The sequence below is a fragment of the Drosophila nasuta genome, chromosome 2R (genome assembly GCF_023558535.2).
Source record: "Drosophila nasuta strain 15112-1781.00 chromosome 2R, ASM2355853v1, whole genome shotgun sequence".
Classification (NCBI taxonomy): Eukaryota; Metazoa; Arthropoda; class Insecta; order Diptera; family Drosophilidae; genus Drosophila; species Drosophila nasuta.
Window position 1 is genome coordinate 5055484 of NC_083456.1, and position 18774 is coordinate 5074257.

Here is an 18774-nt window from a genome sequence, read left to right on the forward strand (position 1 = left end):
CGCTGCTACTGACCCAGAAAATGTGTGCATTAAAATATTTATGGGACGCAGTGTCAATCCAAAGGCAAATGCTTCTAGCCGGATGTCGTATGGACAATAGACAATGGACAATGGGCAGTAGACAATGTGGTCAATGGATATTCGGTGGTCAGGTATTCGCACACATGTCTAGAAATAGATCTTTCCAGGCGATGACATCAACAGCGACGGGGGGACGCCTAAAATTCTAATTCGATTAGGCGCACTTACAAGTTACCACCACCTCCACCACCGCCATCACCGCCATCCCATCCATCCCCCAAGTACGCTATGACCATAACATTTTAATGGCCAAGCATTTTAATTGCGTCAAATAAACAACGCGTCAATTGCTAGTTGTGAAACATTTTAACGATTCCATAAAAAAGTTTTGCCCTCACAAATCATAAAGTTCGATAAGCTTAAAGGGACGCATCGAATGCGTAACTCAATTTAAAATTGCATTGGAAATCCATTCAGGACACGCAACACAGAAGAGACAAAAAAAATCAAAAAAAAAAAAAAAAAGGAAACTCAGTAAAGCGGAAAAACATATTTCCATCTTTTTCCGGCAACGTGATGGCGCGGCAACAACAACAACCCGAGCAACAATAACTCTGCGGTTGACAAGTTGTTGCCACAGGGCTCACGTGGCGTATGCGTTATGTTATTTCTTACTCAAGTCTTAATGTGTCTGCAAACACACCAAATATTGAACAATAAGGGCTTTCCATAATTTGGGATGTTTTTGGAGCAGCAAAACAAGTAAGAATACTTGCATGTAAATGCAAATGTTTTTAAAGGAGATTTCCTACTGCTGCATTCTTAATAAAAGTTAATTGCTTTACAAATCGCCTGGCATATTATCAGTCTAATGACGGCTTGATCTGGGTATTTTGCGCTTGACGACAACTCGAGTTGATATGAGGATTAACCACAGCCGAATTGAACGCCCACACACGCATATAGTACATACTATATGTGAGTATCTGTTGCAATCAGGCAAAGCCGACAAATTGCAACTGCATTTTAAATGACAACTCAACTTGAAAAGCCGATGCCCAGCAACAGCAGCAGCAGCAGCAGTTGAAATGTCTGAAATACCTGCAAGGGCTGGCAAATTGCATGGATTTACACAGCTCTGACTCTCATTTGGATCCCACTGCTCGCTGCTCTGCCTCCCAATCATTATTGCAATCTGAATCGCAGCCGAGTTGCCACACAATGCGCATTAACAGGCAAAAATGCGGCGCTAAAAGTTATGTAGATAGGATACACATCGGGACGTGGGCGGAAGGTGGAAGGCGGTGGCGCTCTCTCACATTTTCATTGAGTAAAATGCCATCAAATGAATAGGAAAAGAGGCGGCGGGCAGACAGCGGCAGCGTGTGAAGACTGGGGATGCAGTTGGAGAAGCTACCCTTACTCTGCTTAGACAGCATATGGAACAACTTTATTGTTTTTACATTTGATTTTAATGGTGGTTCTTGCAGAGCGACAAACAAAGGGAGGGAGAGAGAAGAGGAAGGCAGGGCACAGTATTCTGAGCACTTGCAATGCGCGCAAAGTGCACGTCGAACAACAACGCATAAATTCAACAGAGCAACAACAAGAACAACGACGACGACGACGAAAACGCCAAAGTCGCTTGGAAATGTCTATATATCATGAAGCAGGAGTAGGGAAGAAGGAGTTTGGGGTGGCGCTTGGCGAAAGCGGGATGATAATGGAGGTGGAGGTGGAGAGGTAAGGCTGACTGCCTCTGCCTTGTGGGGTGGGTGTTGTATACGCCTGGAAGTGAAGAACGTGCTGCCGCTGCTGCTGGCGAACAGACTGGAAAACCACCCCCAATGTGGAGAGAGCATGCACAAGAGATACACAGCGAAAAATCAGCTATCCACATTCACAAGCGGGACCCTCTAGCACGGCTCTGTTTTGTAAGTAATACGAAGAGCTGAGCAGAGCAGAGCAGAGCAGCATAGGCACAGCCGGGTATGTCATGGCAACTACCCTTGTGGCTCGACATCGTCATCGTCATCGTCAACAACAATATTGGGGGAGAGTTTTGCAATTGGAATGCGCGCGCAACCCTTGAAATTTCGGTGCGTGGTGACGAGAAGCAACAACGACAGCGCCAGCGGTCGCTTCCTTGGCTGCCTTTCAGTCAACTTTGGGTTTTCGTACGTGCAATTTCTCCCGGCTCGATGGCGGATCGTTTTCAGAGTCGACCAACAAAAAAATATGTAGTTAAGAAAATCTCTGATTCAGAATGCCATTAAAATACATTTTGCAATAGCGGTGCCAAGTGAAACTAATGCGGTATTCAAATCTAAAAGGTGTTCCACACATTCTCGCCCACAATGCGCAGGATACGCAATGTGAAGATATTGCATCTCATGGATAAATCGTATCGACGTCGTCGACATCGTAGCGCTTGCCAGTGATATTGTCCTGTCACAGCAGTATTGTAAATTAAGCAATTTGTACTGCTGGGCCGGGGCATTAACATTGTTGAGCGTCGCTAGCAACCAAAAACACTTTCGACGTAAAAAACTTCGAAAACTCTATATGCGGCTAAACTGTGGCTAACACACTCACCCATACAGACATACAAACAGGGACATACTTTAAATATGCATATGTATATGCGACCGGAAAAATCAATTTTCCATTTTTAATTCAAAGCTAAAAGCGACGGCAAACTCTGCAAGCACACGCACACGCACACTCGCTCGCTCGCTTTTCTCTTCCCGTGTGTATGTGTGTGTGTTTGTATATGCGTGTGTCTGTGTGTATATTTGTTAGCTGGCCAAAGGGATAAGCAGGATGCTGCAAATCAGCAGCTAGGCCTGACACACACACATACAGCTCAACAAGAGAGCGAACGAGCGCCTGTTAGAGCGGGACAAACAATTTATGTAAGGCCGAAAGAGAGAGACAGACTGAGACCAAAAGAGCGAAAGAGAGAGACAGCGAGAGAGTGGGAGAGAAAGCAAGCCGAGTATAGACAAAAGCCAGCGAAACGTTTTGGCAACTGAAACAAGGGACTCGAATTTTGTTAAATTCGAGTAAAATTCATGCGAAACCAAAAGCGATTTCAAAGTAATCTCAAATAGTCAGCAATATATTTGAAAATCTCATGGCAAGATTATATAAAATCTGTGCTTAATACGACTTCTCAAACAATGCACGATACGACCACACCCACAAGATGCCGCAAAGGGGATGAGGGGATGCCAGGAGGGGGGTGGCGTGTGTTTCAATTGCCAAAATGTTGCCAGGCCAAATGCCGGGTCTGGATATGGATTTGGGTCTTGGTCTGGGTCTTGGCTCAGTGTCCGGCATCAAGTCCTGGGATGCTGCGACTGCAATGCCCGAAAAACCAACACACACACACACACACACACAGAAAACACCGAAAAAGAATGTGAGAAGCAACCCCTAAAATATGCGACGCAGCGCATTAAGGGCGTGAGGGCCCAAAAAGTACATCGAAAGCAACAACAACATCAGCAACAACAATAATAAGAGTGGAAGAAGGACATAGTGCAAAGAATGACAAAAGATATTTGCAACAACAGAGATGAATTGAGATCTAGCAGGCCAGCTGAAAAATGAGATTTACTCACAATGCAGAGTGCAGCTTAACAAAAAAAAACTCACTGTTAAGGGTTGCTCTTGCTGCGATTGCTTCTCCCCTATTATTCTGCTTCTTGTTCTTGGCTGCATTCGCATAATCATTATTCTGATGACTATGACTATGATGATGATGACGATGTCGTTGTTATAACTATGTTTAGGGCGAGTCACTCAAATGTGTGCTACAGTTTTTTGGTAGAGCAAAGGATCAAAACATGTGCCTGTGTGTGTGTTTGTGTGATTGGGTGAGTGCAAGTACCGTTTGCTAAATACTTCGAAATTGGCTAAGCGTCTGTTGTGTTTATCAAATTGACAACGCTTAACTGTGCTTGAGGTAGCCTAATTGTTTCAACAAGCCATCCAATTACCGCCGGACTCAACTGTGGAAATGCATGACGATGTAGAAGTAGATGGGGATGTAGATGTGGGTGTGGGTGTTGACTCCCATTTGTGGCACTCACAGTCAAAGTCGTGCGTGGTTTGCATGAATAGCTACATCGAGTGGGTTGGCAGCCTACTTGATTGGACTGTTCGCTCAGTTGGTTAGTTGTGTGCTTGCGGTTGCCCAAACTCAAACACAAACGCAACTTAATATGCATTACTCCAAAGTGGTTCACATTCAATGCAGTTCTGCGGCTTTGCAAACAGCTAAGGTTAGACCGAACTATGTAGATTAAATCGTACGCTGTTGCTTGCCCCACATGCAATATGAAATGAAGTTAAGGAAACCTACTTGTAATTCTATATTGATAAGCTACACAATTTGTTTGCTATGGCACTTTCATTAATTTAATTTAGTTAAACTGTTCGAACTCTTCTGTATTAAAAATAAATTAACATAAATTTGATCACAAAATATTGTCAAGTAAATTGTACATTTGCTAAGCATTAAGTATCAAAACACTTTAAAAAAATAAATCTACTTTCTATGCAACCATCAATAAAATAAATGAATGAATCTATGAATGAAATTACGCTTCATGTACTCACAAAATCAAGCAATCTATAGAAGTAATGCAATAAAAATAGACAAATCGATCTAATTGCACTTCGTATAACACGTACTTTATAAAATAAACCACTTTATTAACCCTCCTTTCAGCATTATTAAGCTATATTAGAATATTGTAAGACGCTTTCAGCTTTGACTGGCACACATTTGACTTAATGTTTCTAACTTCGTTTAACACAATTGACCCCATTTGCTGGTCTTACTTTGAACCTGTTTTGTGATTAATTGCAGCAGCGACACCAACAAGTAATACGAGTTTCAAACACGATGGACGATGATATAAAAAGAAAAGTGCGGAAATTAAGTTGACCTAAAAAGGGAAAAGGAAACGACGTTGCCGGTTTCGGCACGCATGCACTCACACTCACACACACTCACTTATGTCCATATACAATAAAATATATGTATGCTAATGCACATATGACACTCACATGTGACCATAAAGAGTGATGGAATAGGCTATAGGATGCCAGACACATGACGTAAATGCTTGTGGGAGTAGCTTTGGGTGGTTAGATATATGTGTGTGTGACGTGGGTAAATAGATGGAAAACTCAAGGGTTAAGGTAAGAGCAGGTATGTTCCGCCCGCTTTGTATACAGCCATTTAATCCTCCCCCAGTCGACGCACGCAAATTGCCGGTGGTTTAGCATAGAGCTTATTAAGTGCTTGAAAGTGCATGAAAAAGGACAACAACAAGAGCAACAAGGACAAAGGAAGGTATTTGATAAGGACTGTAAATGCACCCACTCAGAAGTGCACGCAGGATCAAAGTGCCAACCTTAGCGAGTTGGCAGTTGCCAGTTGGAAGTTGGCAGTTGGCAGCAGCCACAAAGGGATTTATCCCTGAAATAGAACTTGGAAGAGCTACCGTCAGGATACAGCGACACATGCTGCATGTCATTTCGTTAATTAAAAGGTGTGACGAGGTGGGTGGGGCAATCCAAGAGGCACTACCACCATCGACCATCAAACACCAACGCACAGAAATAGCTCAAATTACAAAAGCAAACAAACTTGTGCGACACATGTGTGTGAGTGTGTGCGTGTGTGTGTATGTAATGTATAAGTAGTAGAAGCTCATTTACATGCAAATCGACGCCAAGAGCAAGCCACAGGAAGACTACGCTCTAAGCTGATGGGCTAAACAGAAGCATCAGACAGGAAGAAACACATTTAGAGCACACAGAACAGCCCAGCACCGGCTGAAGATGAAGCTTATGCCGAAGGACCTTTTGCCTCACTTGTTCGCGGCAAGCCGGAAATACTCTTGTCTGTCATGGCAATTGACTGGCAGAAAGAAGAGAACAGGGCACAGGACGAGAAGGGTACAGATACACTGGTTAACAGTTAACAAGCATTTGGGTAGAGTTTAACGATTATTTATTTATATATAAATAGAATGGCTGGGCGACATTTTGACAGCCACTGAAAGCCATCAAACTACTGTGTTGCAACTTTGTGTTTTGGGTCTATTTTGGTTCTTTTTTTATTGTCGTTTGTTTGCCTCCCCTTCCGTTAGTTCCTAATTGAATTTAATATGGTCTGCAGTTCACTTGGGGCCAAGGAAGAGGTTTTCAACTCACATGGACCGTCCCTAACAAGTCCAACTTTCAAAAGGGTTGCTTGTCAGTTTTTGGCTGAATTAATATCAAAAATAAAAAAACTTTGATTCATTTCGGAACACCCAGTTGGTTTTTTGAAGCTGTCACAATAATAATTTGGCCACTTGGCCAATTTGAAGTGGGTCAGTCGAGTGGCAACGAACGTTTACCAAAAGCATCCTTTCATTCAGCAAATGGCAATGGACCTAAAACAGCTTTTACGTATGATTTGTAGAATTAATAAAGCTTTATTGTTGAGCTGTTTCTGTTTATAGCGAAATCTTTCCTATAAAGCTTTGGCATTTCACAGGTTCAAGTCTTGTCTGCGAAAGCTTTGGTTGCTATAACGCGAGGAAGTATAAAAAGGGAACTTGACTATACAGCCAGGACACAAGCAGTGTGCTTGCTATAAAGCAGTATGAACTGCTTGAAAGCAGTGCGACTGCACTTCTTTGGTGTTTGAAATAGTCTCTCATGAAACTTGATACTCTACACCGTATCTTCTAGATTAATAGTCAATATGTAATAGAATATGTAGCTGAAGTTGTGGCTGCTTCAAATTGTAATTTTATTTCTATTCAAGAGAGTGCGTGCTCAATCTTCCATTAGTTGTAGATTTATCTCTTAGTACAAGTGGCAAAAGGAAATATGTAAGCATATTTAGACTTATGATTTCGCCTAACTGATGTGCCCAATTCGTTTATACGGCTTATTGTTTACATGCCACTAGTAGCAACAATAAAGACAGGCAAAAGCTGAGCTGAGCTGAGTCAGCTAAGCATACTGTAGTACAAGTAAGCGCATCCTGCTCAAAGTCGCAGGATGCAAAGTGAAGTGGCGCTTGAGAAAATGCTTCAGTCGCATAGTAGACGACCCAAAAGCCAGTCCCTCCGCATCAACATTGAGGCAAGGCACTGGCAGCAGCACTTGTCTGGTAAATGCTGACACCAAGCCGGCTCAAGTATTTTGCGGGCAAATAGTCGCCCAGGGAGGCGTCGACTAGGAATAGGAAGTGTGGAACATAACGTTGAATATGGTGGCATGATAACCACCCGCACCGTAATAAAAGTCACTCGAGTGACATTTTTGAGCTTGCAGCTATAAAGCAGAAAGCAAACAAAGCAAAGCAATTGCTGCCCCCAGCTACAGCTCAACTTCAGCGAGTTAGCAGCAGCAGCCTTCTGCCCCTGTCCCTGCCCTATGTATCTTGCTGATGTTGCTGCTGGCCCTTTTCAGCCGCTTTTAATCGATTATGGCGACATGTATTGTTTGCGGCAAATCCTGTCTGAGTGTTGCATTACAACAAATGCTGCAAATGCAGTAACTGCTGCTGCAACAGCAAAACACGTCAACAATTCAAATGGCTTACAAAACATTGTACATTGAACTTGCCGCCGTCTATCGCATTCAACTGACAAAACATCAGAGGGCACAGCTCACACCAATGGACTGGGCGACAATTCAAAATTAAAATGTCGCCTGCCTAAACCTTATTCCGGACACACATTCAATAAATTCATCGCTATCTCTCTGCAGCAAAATCATCAAGTGTGCACTTGAGAATCTCATTTTTCAAGAACGCGCCAACGCTTCATGTACTACACGATGATAACGAACGAAAGAAGGATGAATACTACCGAGAGGGGGTACCGAATAATATGCGACGTGTATACCGAAGAGTTTCTCACCTCTCAGACGATACGACTTACTTGGTTATTTTTTATGCCTTGTTACCTTTGAGGGGGGTGTTATACATTTTTGTTGGTTTTGTTTTCGTCACGTTTTTGTTTTTGTTGTCGAGCGATCAACGATAAAAATGCACATTGTTTTCCTCATTTTTTTCTTCAGCTTGAGCTTTTCGTGTGCTCCACCCTCCGATTCAGCTACAGTTACAGGAAATGCACGCGCCGGATGTCGTTAAAATGGCGACCGGGTTCGGGTTTTAATATTGTTTTCCTGCTCGCATGTCGTTGATGGCATCGCATTTGTTTGTGGCATGTGTGAACTTACCTGTAATATAATCAGAAAATATATTAAGATTGATTAGAAAGCAAATCACTTGCTGGGTATAAAATTTGAAATGGTTTATTAAATCAAGAATATGATATATGAGAACATTCGAGAGTTTATTAACCAAAATGATTAACTTAAGGGCTAAACTAAATGGATACTTATGCTTAAAATTCGAAAACAAAGATTATATTTAAGATATTCTTAAAAATAATAATCATAACTAATAATATTTTATTCATAAGCTAAGAGAACTTTCTCTATTCTACTTGCTTTCACTTATTTTTGGAGTGTCTCACAAAGTCTTCTAATAAATAAGTCATTTTCATGACGAGCTTTCCCAAATTAGTTTAATTAAATTTATTATTAATTTGCATTACGAAAAACGCTGCAGCAAATTAGAAAGTTCTAGACAGCTGGACAGCTCTTAAGACTAGACGAATGTTCGCCCTCACGTTTTGGTACATTGACCTATCCCAAAAAAATAACAAGTGCTAAATAGCAGGGCCGCAAACTTGGTCAGTGGCACAGCTCATTTGCTTTCTGTCGTCTGTCAGCCAGTAGTTACCGAAAGAACTTTTATTGACTCAACAGATTAGCAGCTAATGAGCTGGATGAGAGTGAATGAAAGGTATTTTTTTCCCCTCATTTTTCTCAGATTTTGTTAGCATTTTTTTGGGCGGGAGCAGTTGTCAACAATTACCGCTTGTTAAGCAGAATCTCTTGAACTAAAGTAAAAAGTGTGAAGTGCTGCATATTAATAACTTGTCGAGCAGTCATTCTGTACAAAAAAGAGATGCTAGTGAAGTCAGTTGGTAATCGAATCTCAACTGTGCTGGCTGGGAAATTGAAAGCGTGTCCGAGTGTAGTGAATTCACAGAATATGAAATATGAATATGAAAAGCTAAAGACCTGCAGAAGATACAACAGAGAATTAAAGACAATGCAGTTTGTGTGTTTGCTGTTCATTTGCCAGACAGGTGATAATCATCAGCATCATCATCATTATCAATTGCTCCAGTTTCATCTAATGCACTTTCCACTTTGCCAGTTTGTTTGTGGCACACTGCAGCAAAAATACAGCAAGCCAAATCAATGGGCAGACCCAGTCATGAATCCGAAGACGGCAGCAAGAGCTATTCGTATGCTGATTACAGTGCTGCCCACAACAATCAATTGGGGGAGCAGATCGAAACGGGGCTAAGAGAGGAGACGACGTTGCTGGTAAATGCAAAGCAAAGGCCCGCAGTGCAAGTAAAAGTGACAAATGAAGTGGAAAGTGCCATGACGATGATGATGAACACGATGACGATGAGGGCAGCAGAGAATCAGCAGCAGCAGCAAGCAGAACCAAGGCGGCTGTCTAATGGAAATGGGCATGAAAATGACATGACTGACACACAAAATGTAATGCCATCAATCCAAGAGGGCAGCAGCAGCTTAATGAGCCCCAACACACTGCCAATACCGACAAGGCATAACTTTGCCAACACCATGGACAGTGATGCCAGCAACAGCAGCAGCAACATCGGCATCAGCATGAGCAACATCGATGGCCAAATGGCCAACGATGAGCAACTATTGCGACTGCAGGACTACAATTTGCTGTACAATGCCGAGAGGCAGACATACTTTCAACTGCACACCAGCAATAAGCCGAAACCGTGGCAGGACAATCGCACAAATCGCCCAGGGAATGCAAACAGTCCAATGACCAGTAATCGGCTGTTGCAGCAGGTCGTGGGCAACACATTGAGTGCCGCCTTTGGCCTGAATGCGAATGATGGCAAGGATGGCACAATGGCGATGACCACGCAAACAGTGCAGCTCTATGATGCCGCCTCCTTGCGTCAGTCACACTATAATCCCTTCAATCCCACGCGGTGAGTTTGTAAATGATTCATGAATCCAAAGTGTGTGCGTTCCTATCCATTGCCAAAGGTTATTACAACAATAACAACAACAACACACGTGCAGTGTGTCGGCGCCCTTGACAGCTAGGAATATTAACAAGTCTGATACGGTCACACTCAATCGATGATAAATCTATCAATTTCTGTCAGCGTCTGATCACATTTTGCAAATTGTTATCTGTGCAGTTTTATTTTGAAATTATTATTCAGACACATTTGGTGCTTTACCTTAATCAACTATTATGCTATTTTTGCGAATAGTTGAAATTTTTGTATTTTTAAGTTTATCATTCAATTTAAATTCTAGCTCCTTTTTAAAACAACTCTTATTTTTATACCCGTTACCCTTAGGCTAGATAATCTGATATATTTTGAGCTCTATAGTGTATTTTTAATCGAATAGTGGCAATATTTTAGTACTTTGCGGTATATAAATTTGGTATATTGTTAGACTAATATCGCGCTGTTTTGCTTTTATTGAAAATGAGCAGGAGATGTCTCACAGTCGATCACATCCGATTGTAGATTTCTTATTTGTTTATAACATTAATTATGTCAAGTATTTCGTAGTTTTTACCGTTCACTTCTATCTTCTGCTATCGACAGAGTCATCATACATGGCTGGCTGGGCAATGCACATGCCAATGTGTATAGCTACCTGGTACCCGCTTATTTGAGCCTGGACGAGGGCAACTACAATATCTTCACTGTGGACTGGGGACGAGGTGCGATTGCCGACTACATAACAGCCAGTTATAGGGTGAAGCCCGTGGGCCTGGTGTTGGCCAAGTTTTTGGACTTTCTGCACGAGGAGGCGGGCATGCGGTTTGAGGACCTGCAGCTGATTGGTTTCAGCATGGGCGCCCATGTGGCCGGACTGGCTGCCAAGCACGTGCAGACGGGACGTGTGCGTGTGATTCGCGCCTTGGATCCGGCGTTGCCGTTCTTTCGCTACGCACAGGAAAAGGAGCGTCTAACAAAGCAGGATGCCGACTATGTCGAGGTGCTGCACACAAGTGTCGGCAGCTATGGTTTCGATCGTCCATTGGGCCACGTGGATTTCTATGCCAACTGGGGCAGCCAGCAGCCCGGTTGCTTTTGGCATGAGTGCAGCCACTGGCGTGCCTTTGCTCTCTTCAAGGAGAGCCTGCAACAAACAGCAGATGCAGCTGCACCTGCCTTCGAGGCCAAAGGTTGTCGGACTGCGGAATGGCAGCAATTGACCCGCCACAAGCAGTGTTCAGAGCATCAGCAAACGGGCAAGCGACTTCATATGGGTGGCGATTTAGGCGCATTATCAATGGAGCAACTGGTGCAACGTGAAGGTGTTTATTACTTTGAGACCAACGCGAAGCCGCCGTACGATATTCGAGAGTCTCTATAGAGGCTTCCGGCTGTCAGCTGTCGGCTACCGGTTGGTCGCAAATGTGTGTTGACAAGCATTCAAAATGAATGCCATAAAAATGGCAGAAAAAAAAAAATGAAAAGCCAACAGCAACGGCAACAACGAGCAGCAACAACTGAAAGAACGTAATGAGCAAATGTGCAGCGCGCGATTTTATTTCTAATTAGTAAGTGCATTTGTGTGTGTATGTGTGTGTGTGCGGTTGTATGTGTGTCTCCATATGTACACATGTAATTGTGTGTGTGTGTGTGAGTTCCTGTGCATTTCTAAAAGCTGTACTGCAAAATTAAAAAATGCTGCCATGTGTAAAATGCTTTTCATGCCAGTCACAGGCAAAAAAAAAAAACCAAAACAAATAAAAGGAGAGAGAAAAGCAACTAGCAATGAACATGTGAAATACACACAAAAAAGAGCAGTACTAAAGTAGTTACCGTCGCCGCCATTTTCTGCTTACAAAAATATTAGCAAAAATATCAAAAAATGCGCCTAGCTGCATGTAACTGCAACTAACTTTAATCGTGTACACTCTGCACATGCTGTCTGCAATGCACTAGGCATAAGTTAAACCTATAAAATTGTCATATTTTAAACAATTTATCTAGCATTATAAACTAGATAAACTTACTAAATCGTTACTTAGTTACGATTAAAATAGACAAGTCAAAAATATTTCATTGAAAACGCAATTTTAGGTTTTAAAATATATTTAAGCTATTGCTAGAATTGGAGATTGGTAGAGTAGGTAATATGATTAGTGGTTCGGGTTCCATATTATTATTTAATTTTTAGAAAAAAATAAATGGTGAATTTATTATCTTATTTGAATTTGCTTTATTGCTTTGCTTGGTTATTATCTAAACTTCCCTCTAATCTCTCTCTTCTATTAGCAAGTGTTTTGCAAGTACACATTGTTTAGAGTAATTTATTTTGAATTGCAAATAATATTCTAATATTCTATCTATAAATTGTATATTATGTTCCTTATATCATTTTAGTTGCATAGACAATCTCTTTAAATGGAACTATTTAGCATGAACTCTTTTATTATAATCTTTAAGCATTGACGCTTTTACAAACCCCTTCCACATTCTTATAGTGTTATTGTCCGTTATTTTAAATGCAAACTACTTCAACATTTAAAGATAATAGTGTTGCATATTCTGTGGCTGCCTTAAATTCATGAGATATGTAAAAGAATCTTGCGAGTTGCATATTCGTTTATTTTAAAGTCAAGTGTCGTAAAAGTTGGTTGGCTGGCAAAAAGTGTCAGTAAGGCAGAGCAAACATGGCGCAACTGGCGGAGTCTTTCGCCAGCCGCAAATTATGAGAGTGTATGTAATTTGCAGGCTCGTTTTTGGCGCGAGACCTACATAAATTACACAAAAACAAAAACATATGCATAGACAGCATAGACAGTGTGAGAGGAGACGAAAGCTATTGCTCCTCTAATGCTAAACAGAGTCTAACAGCCCTTCGCTCTCTCTCTCTCTCTCTCTCCTCTTTCGATGGCTGTCGGATGTCAGTTTTTCTCTCACTTCGGTGCATGCATATTGCATGCTCCCAGCTCCCGCCTCCCATCTGCCACTGTATGTTGCATACTTGTAGGCGCATGGCGCATAAATTAAAGATGGCGTTGCACGTTGGCAAAGTTAACGACTTGGCACTGCACGCATTACGCTTTAATTGGCCCAGTGAGTGGCGAAATTCGCCTTGTTTTTTTTTTTTTTTTTTTGTTTTTGGCCTCAGAGCCAAATGCCAAAATGGCGCACGGCTGCCATTAATGTGATTTTTCCGCATCATTTGACTGAGCAAGCCAATTGCCCGTCGACCGGCGACCGGCGACCAGCGGCTAGAAAGACCTTCAAAATGAAGAACAACCCAAGAGAACAAAACAACGAAAGACAGCAAAAAAAAAAAAAATGAACAGAAAAAGCAATGAGAAATGACGTGCACAAATATTTGCAAAAGCAAAAGAAAATCTGTTTTGTTTCTTTACTGTTCCGAACTGTAGGCAACATATTTTTGTACTCTGGCAACAAATTCTTTTTAGGGAACTAAGCAAAATATTTGCTAAATTTTTTCGTGTGTTTTTATCTCCTAAATATCTTCCGTTTGCATTTAGATTAGAGCGCTGCATACCTTGCGGTCGGTCATCTGCGAGCTCAGAGCAACAAATTGCATATAAATTATTGTTAATCAAGTTATAAAACTTTTGTTTTTTTAGGCTCTCTAGGCGCCTCTAGCTAGCCACGAGTTTGCCACTTGAACTTTGTCATAATAGAGTTTCACTAAGCTTTGAAGAAGAGGTCGAAGCGTGCCCAGGCAAATTGGAAAAGTAGAAGGAGCAGGCCGAGGCTGAGTTTGTGTGCTATTTATGGACGAACTTTTGCGCAGATGCGTGAATTAAGCACTTTAATAGACTTTCCCGGGCTTGAGTAATTTGTTTTATGATTATTAATTAGTTCTAGTTCGAAAATAACACAAATACTATTGAAATAAGCAAAATGATATTTCAATAACGAAACAAAAGTATTTCAAATTACAATATAATACATCTAATTTTTTTTTATAGCTTAGTATTTTATATTTTGTTTGGTAATTAGTCATTTTTATTTAAATTGAAATTTGAGAGCACAGTATTATTTTTGTAATTAAACTACGCCCAACAAATCTTAACTTTAGATTTGCTTTTGTGGATCTATGCATTCGCTTAATCTAATTAAATATTGTTTACTTCGTACACACACTTGCTATTGTTATCTTACCAAAGCATAGATTCTAAGTAGTTCATGTTTCCTTAGTTTTTGTAGTGCACTCACACACACGCACGCAGACACCCACGAAAAATGCGCATACGCAAATTAGTTTGGGAAAACTGAAACTCAATTTGCGAGCAAGTTCAGTTCAGTTGTTCTTTTCGCCGCTTCACCAAGAGACATAAATTGTAGTCTGAATGAGTTGCAAAAACACAATGTGCAATATCCCGTCGCTGTTGCCAGTTGTGCGCTGCAAAGCAAACTGAGCTATCTGCCTGCCTTGCCCTGCCCTGTCAGTGGTAACAAAACAAACAGCAAAAACAAAACACTCGCTAATTTGTACCAAGACGCTGCCAGCCAAAAGGGCGGGGAGCAGCAGAAGCAGCAGCAGCAGCAGCACTAAAAAAAAAGGTTAGCAGCAGCAGCAGAAAGACAGTCGTCACTTGGAAGCCCTTCAAATGTGTAGACCCACTTCTCCAGTCAAAGCCAAGCCGCTGCTGGCAAAGAGTTGATTTACGTACTTAGAGAACACAGAATGGAACTGAAATGAACTGCACTGAACTGAACTAAACTGAACTGAGCTGCGCAGAGTAGGACAGAGCAGAGAACATAACAGACACAATGCATTCCTAATTCCTGACAGACTAACCCCGACCCAAACAATGTCTTTTATTCTTTTTCTCTGTGCTTGCCTTTTTTTTTTATTTTGGTTTTGGTTTCAGTTTCGGTTGCCAACGCAGTCGCAAGGTATCATAAAGTGTCGCACCGCGCGCTTCCGTTACCTGCACTGACTGTCTGACAGTTTGTCAGTCTGCCAGTTTGCCAGCCTGAATGTAGACTCATACTTTGCTTCCTTGGGCTGTCAGTAGTGCTTCCTGCCAGTGATGTTGGTGTGCGTGCTTAACCCGCAATGGCTTCCGGCGTGCACGCACTAAAACAAGACGGAGGGAGCAAGGGAGGGAAAGACAGAGAAGAGAGTGCACATTACTTGGCAAAGCAATGTGCATGCATTTGCACTCTCTTATTGCTGTAATGAGCCAAAGGATTACATTTTCAAGAGCTTCTGAGTACTGTTGCCTTGAGTTTAGTAAACAGCAGGCTCAAATAGTAACAGCAACAGAACATCAAGACAGCATGAGAAAGAAATGAAACCTGCAGCTTGTTTGTTGACCTGCAGCAAACATACGAGCAAAAAAAAAAAAAAATCTAAAACGAAAAGGAACGTAAGAGAGCAGAAACAATGAAACCCATTGCCACACATAAAGCACACAAAACTGTGGCAAAGGCAAACCAAACTGCCAACAGTTGGAGGCTAAAATGTCCGTAGAGCAACAATAGCAATAGCAATGGCAATAGCAACAGCTCAGCACCTCAACGGGGTGTCCACAGCGCAGTTGAAAGGTGTCGCTGCAGGTTCGACTATTATTAAATTGTACTTCTTCAACGAAAGGCGAGCAAATGAAACCCCCGTGAGGCAAAAGTCCCAAGCTCAACATAATACCACACTCACTCATAAATGATTCATTGCAAAAAAGAAGCATTATAAAAGGTTGAAGCTGGTAACTGGAAGATAAGGTAATAAGATTGGGTTAGTTCAAAAAGTTAGCTTCTAAACTGATAATAAACTCTCGGCAAGGTCACAAAATCCAACTAGCAATTACATCATTTTACAAACAATATCCAATTGGACAGAGAATCAGTAAACCACTTGAGCCAAATTTCAATGTGAACAACTCTGAAATCCACGCAGACACTCAAACAATTAGTTTGTAAACCTGAATAAGGTTACTGTGCGGGGCGGGGAGGGCATTCTACTTGGGGGGGTGGTTGAAACTACCTGAAGCCCTACGAAAAAGTTTCAGTTTTTGCGCAATCAAATTGGATTATTCGATTACGTGTTTGTACCAGCGAACAGGTAAACAAGCTGAGGGTGAGTCAGGAGTAGAGAAAAAGAGAAAGAGAGAGAGAGAGACGGCGACAGAGAAGAGCGTGAGAGATTGAGACATTGTCGCTGTCAGTTTTGCAAAGCGACCAAGAGAACAAATTTTGAGGGCGCAACTGGGAGGAAAGAATGCAGAGGTTTTGCTTCAATATCAAAAAGTAGTTTTATTCCTTTTTTCATTTAAATCTGATTTATGTGGTTTTTGTTTGCTCGATTAGAATGATGATAGCAAGTGCAAGCGATGCAATTCAATCGCAATTAGCTTTGCTAAGTATCAATCAAAATGTGTGTATTTTATTTCACTTTCCTGTCAATCGGTTGCCAGGCAACTTCATACATCAAAGAAGTCTTTTATTGCCCACTGATTGAGTTATCGAATGATTTGCGCCCAGTGGATAGAGAACGAGTTAACGTTAACAGCCATCGTCGTCAGCTGTCAGCTAGTGCAATTAAATTAGAGCTGTGTCGAGGAACCGCATCAATAAGTTACCGCTGCCAACTACGAACATCCATTCATCCAACACACACACACACACAGACAGACAGACAAATTAAAAGTCAATATGTGGCACACAGAGACAGTTTCACCTTTTGCCCCACAAGAGAAGCTAACAAAATTTACTGTTTTAAGCTGATTTAATAGTTGGAAGTTGTTTTTCTTTTTTCATTTTTTTGTTTATCGGTTGATAGTGGAAATTGAAACACCTGCAATTGTGTGCTTGATTTTAAATTGATTTATATTTGTAAAATACCATTTATTATTGTAGTAGTTGCAAGTGTATCTTTTAACTCGTTGCGCATATGTTAAATGTATATATGAATTCCAATTGGTTTCATATTTATTTTATTTTATTTTATTGTCAGCAACCAGCCAGCAGTTGCCAGCTGCAGCACTTTTGTAGTGGCAATGGTGCGTATGAGTGATTCTTAATTTACATTTAAATAATCCAAAGGCCAGAGTCTAAGGTCAAAGAGCAAATATGCCAAGCCCTTGACTTGAAAATTCTGCTTATTCGGTTCTCTTTTTATAAGAGAGTTGTTGTGATGAGAGAATTGGGGTTGGTGTATTGCTTGATGTTGGTCGATGATGTCGATGTTTGGGTTCGGGGCGGTTTCTTTCAATGCGATGGCTTGTGGATAGTCCTAATGAGCTGTGGGTAGCCCGCAGCAAACCAGCAGCGATGGCAACCAAAACAAACAAGCAAACATGCAAGACCGTAACATAGAGGCGTTAAAGTAAAGTGTGAAAGTAGCCAGAAAGGCGAAAGGACTTTGGGTGAGCGGCAAAGGAGAAAAGGAGCAAAGAAGTAAAGGAAGCCTGGCATTTCTATCGAGCGAACAGCGTGAGCATGTGCAAGTTATGCAGAATCGATAGATACTTAGGCAAATGTGCGAGTTTTGCTGACTGGCATACAATTAACCCTTTACGTGCCAATTGGCTGCTAAATAAATTAGTACGCACACGTGTGTGAGCCTGTTTTTATGTGTGTGCGAGTGTGCAAAAGTTGATTGAAAAACTGACGGACCAAGCAACGGCAGCAGCAACAATGTAGGCTAGAAATCAACATCAACCTCTTGGCATTTTAATTGCTACAGCGCCTTCAAGTGGGGTCATAAAAAGAGTTGACTTAAACGCAGCCAGGCGGCAACTAACCATCTTGGGCCCATTAAATACGCCTCAAGTTAGGCAACAACTAAACTGACTTTTCATAGCCATTATTTGGCCAATCAGCATACGTCTGCGTAAACGTAATTTAATTAAAGTTGATGTTTGCCTTTGCCTTTTGTATTGTGATTTTAATGAGGTCGAGCAAATAAAATGCGCATACGCCACGTGCAACAGGACCAGCTTTCTTTAAGCTGTGTGCGAAATGTAGACGGAATTATTAAAATAGATTGACTCAATGACAAAAGTTTCATTATTTATTTATGACTATGCAGAGTAATTGCATATAATTGCGTATTTAATTGCAATTTGTGCCCAAAAGCAACTAATTTACTTGTGCATTAAAAGTGTTTGCAAGTCTTTTAAAGTTCATAGACAAACACACAATTTAAACGCAATCGCACAAAGCTAACAGATTATTGTTTGCCTTGCGACTGTTTCTCTCATGCGGAATTTCAAATATTAAACACACACATTGAATGCCATTCGAATGTAACGATTCGTATGCAAATGCGCAAGGGACTCTCTGACAAAACGAACAAAACAGAAAAAAAAACTGGAAAAATAAAGAAAAACTAAAGACTCTCGACATGCCACAATACAAATTGAAGTGCTCTACAATATAATTCATTGCACAAGCAATATGATTTTTGCCATTCCTTGCCACCATCGTAATCGCCGCTCTGCTTTCCAGGCCGGGTCAAGCGAAAGCAACAACTTTTAACAATGACATTCACAAACCAAGTAGGAGAGCAACGACAATTTCAGTTGCATTCCACCTCAGCCTCAACCAATCCACACTGCAAACA

General features: G+C 41.4%; 2 protein-coding genes across 10 annotated transcripts in view; one reads left to right on the top strand and one right to left on the bottom strand.

The window, feature by feature from the left end:
- LOC132784774 (uncharacterized) overlaps positions 1–18774 on the bottom strand; it is a 130572-nt gene that overhangs the window by 9710 nt on the left and 102088 nt on the right. The window contains exon 1 of one of the 9 annotated variants that reach the window (XM_060790623.1): positions 14367–14547. The exons of the other annotated variants lie outside the window; for them this stretch is intronic. Coding sequence (XP_060646606.1) covers positions 14367–14392 — 26 coding nt within the window. The 5' untranslated portion in view covers positions 14393–14547. Of the gene's footprint in view, positions 1–14366; positions 14548–18774 lie in introns of those variants that run through there. 9 annotated transcript variants of the gene reach the window in all.
- On the top strand, positions 9379–11580 carry LOC132787647 (uncharacterized). Its single transcript, XM_060794852.1, has 2 exons — positions 9379–10166; positions 10803–11580. Exons 1-2 carry the CDS (start codon positions 9379–9381, stop codon positions 11578–11580), a joined length of 1566 nt encoding a protein of 521 aa, XP_060650835.1.

What these genes read in the sequence shown, in the direction of transcription:
- LOC132787647 (XM_060794852.1), top strand. Translation starts at nt 9,379, where the DNA reads ATGGGCAGACCCAGTCATGAATCCGAAGACGGCAGCAAGAGCTATTCG. An exon ending in AATCCCTTCAATCCCACGCG is followed by an intron (nt 10,167 to 10,802) that starts GTGAGTTTGTAA and finishes TGCTATCGACAG; the next exon opens with AGTCATCATACATGGCTGGC.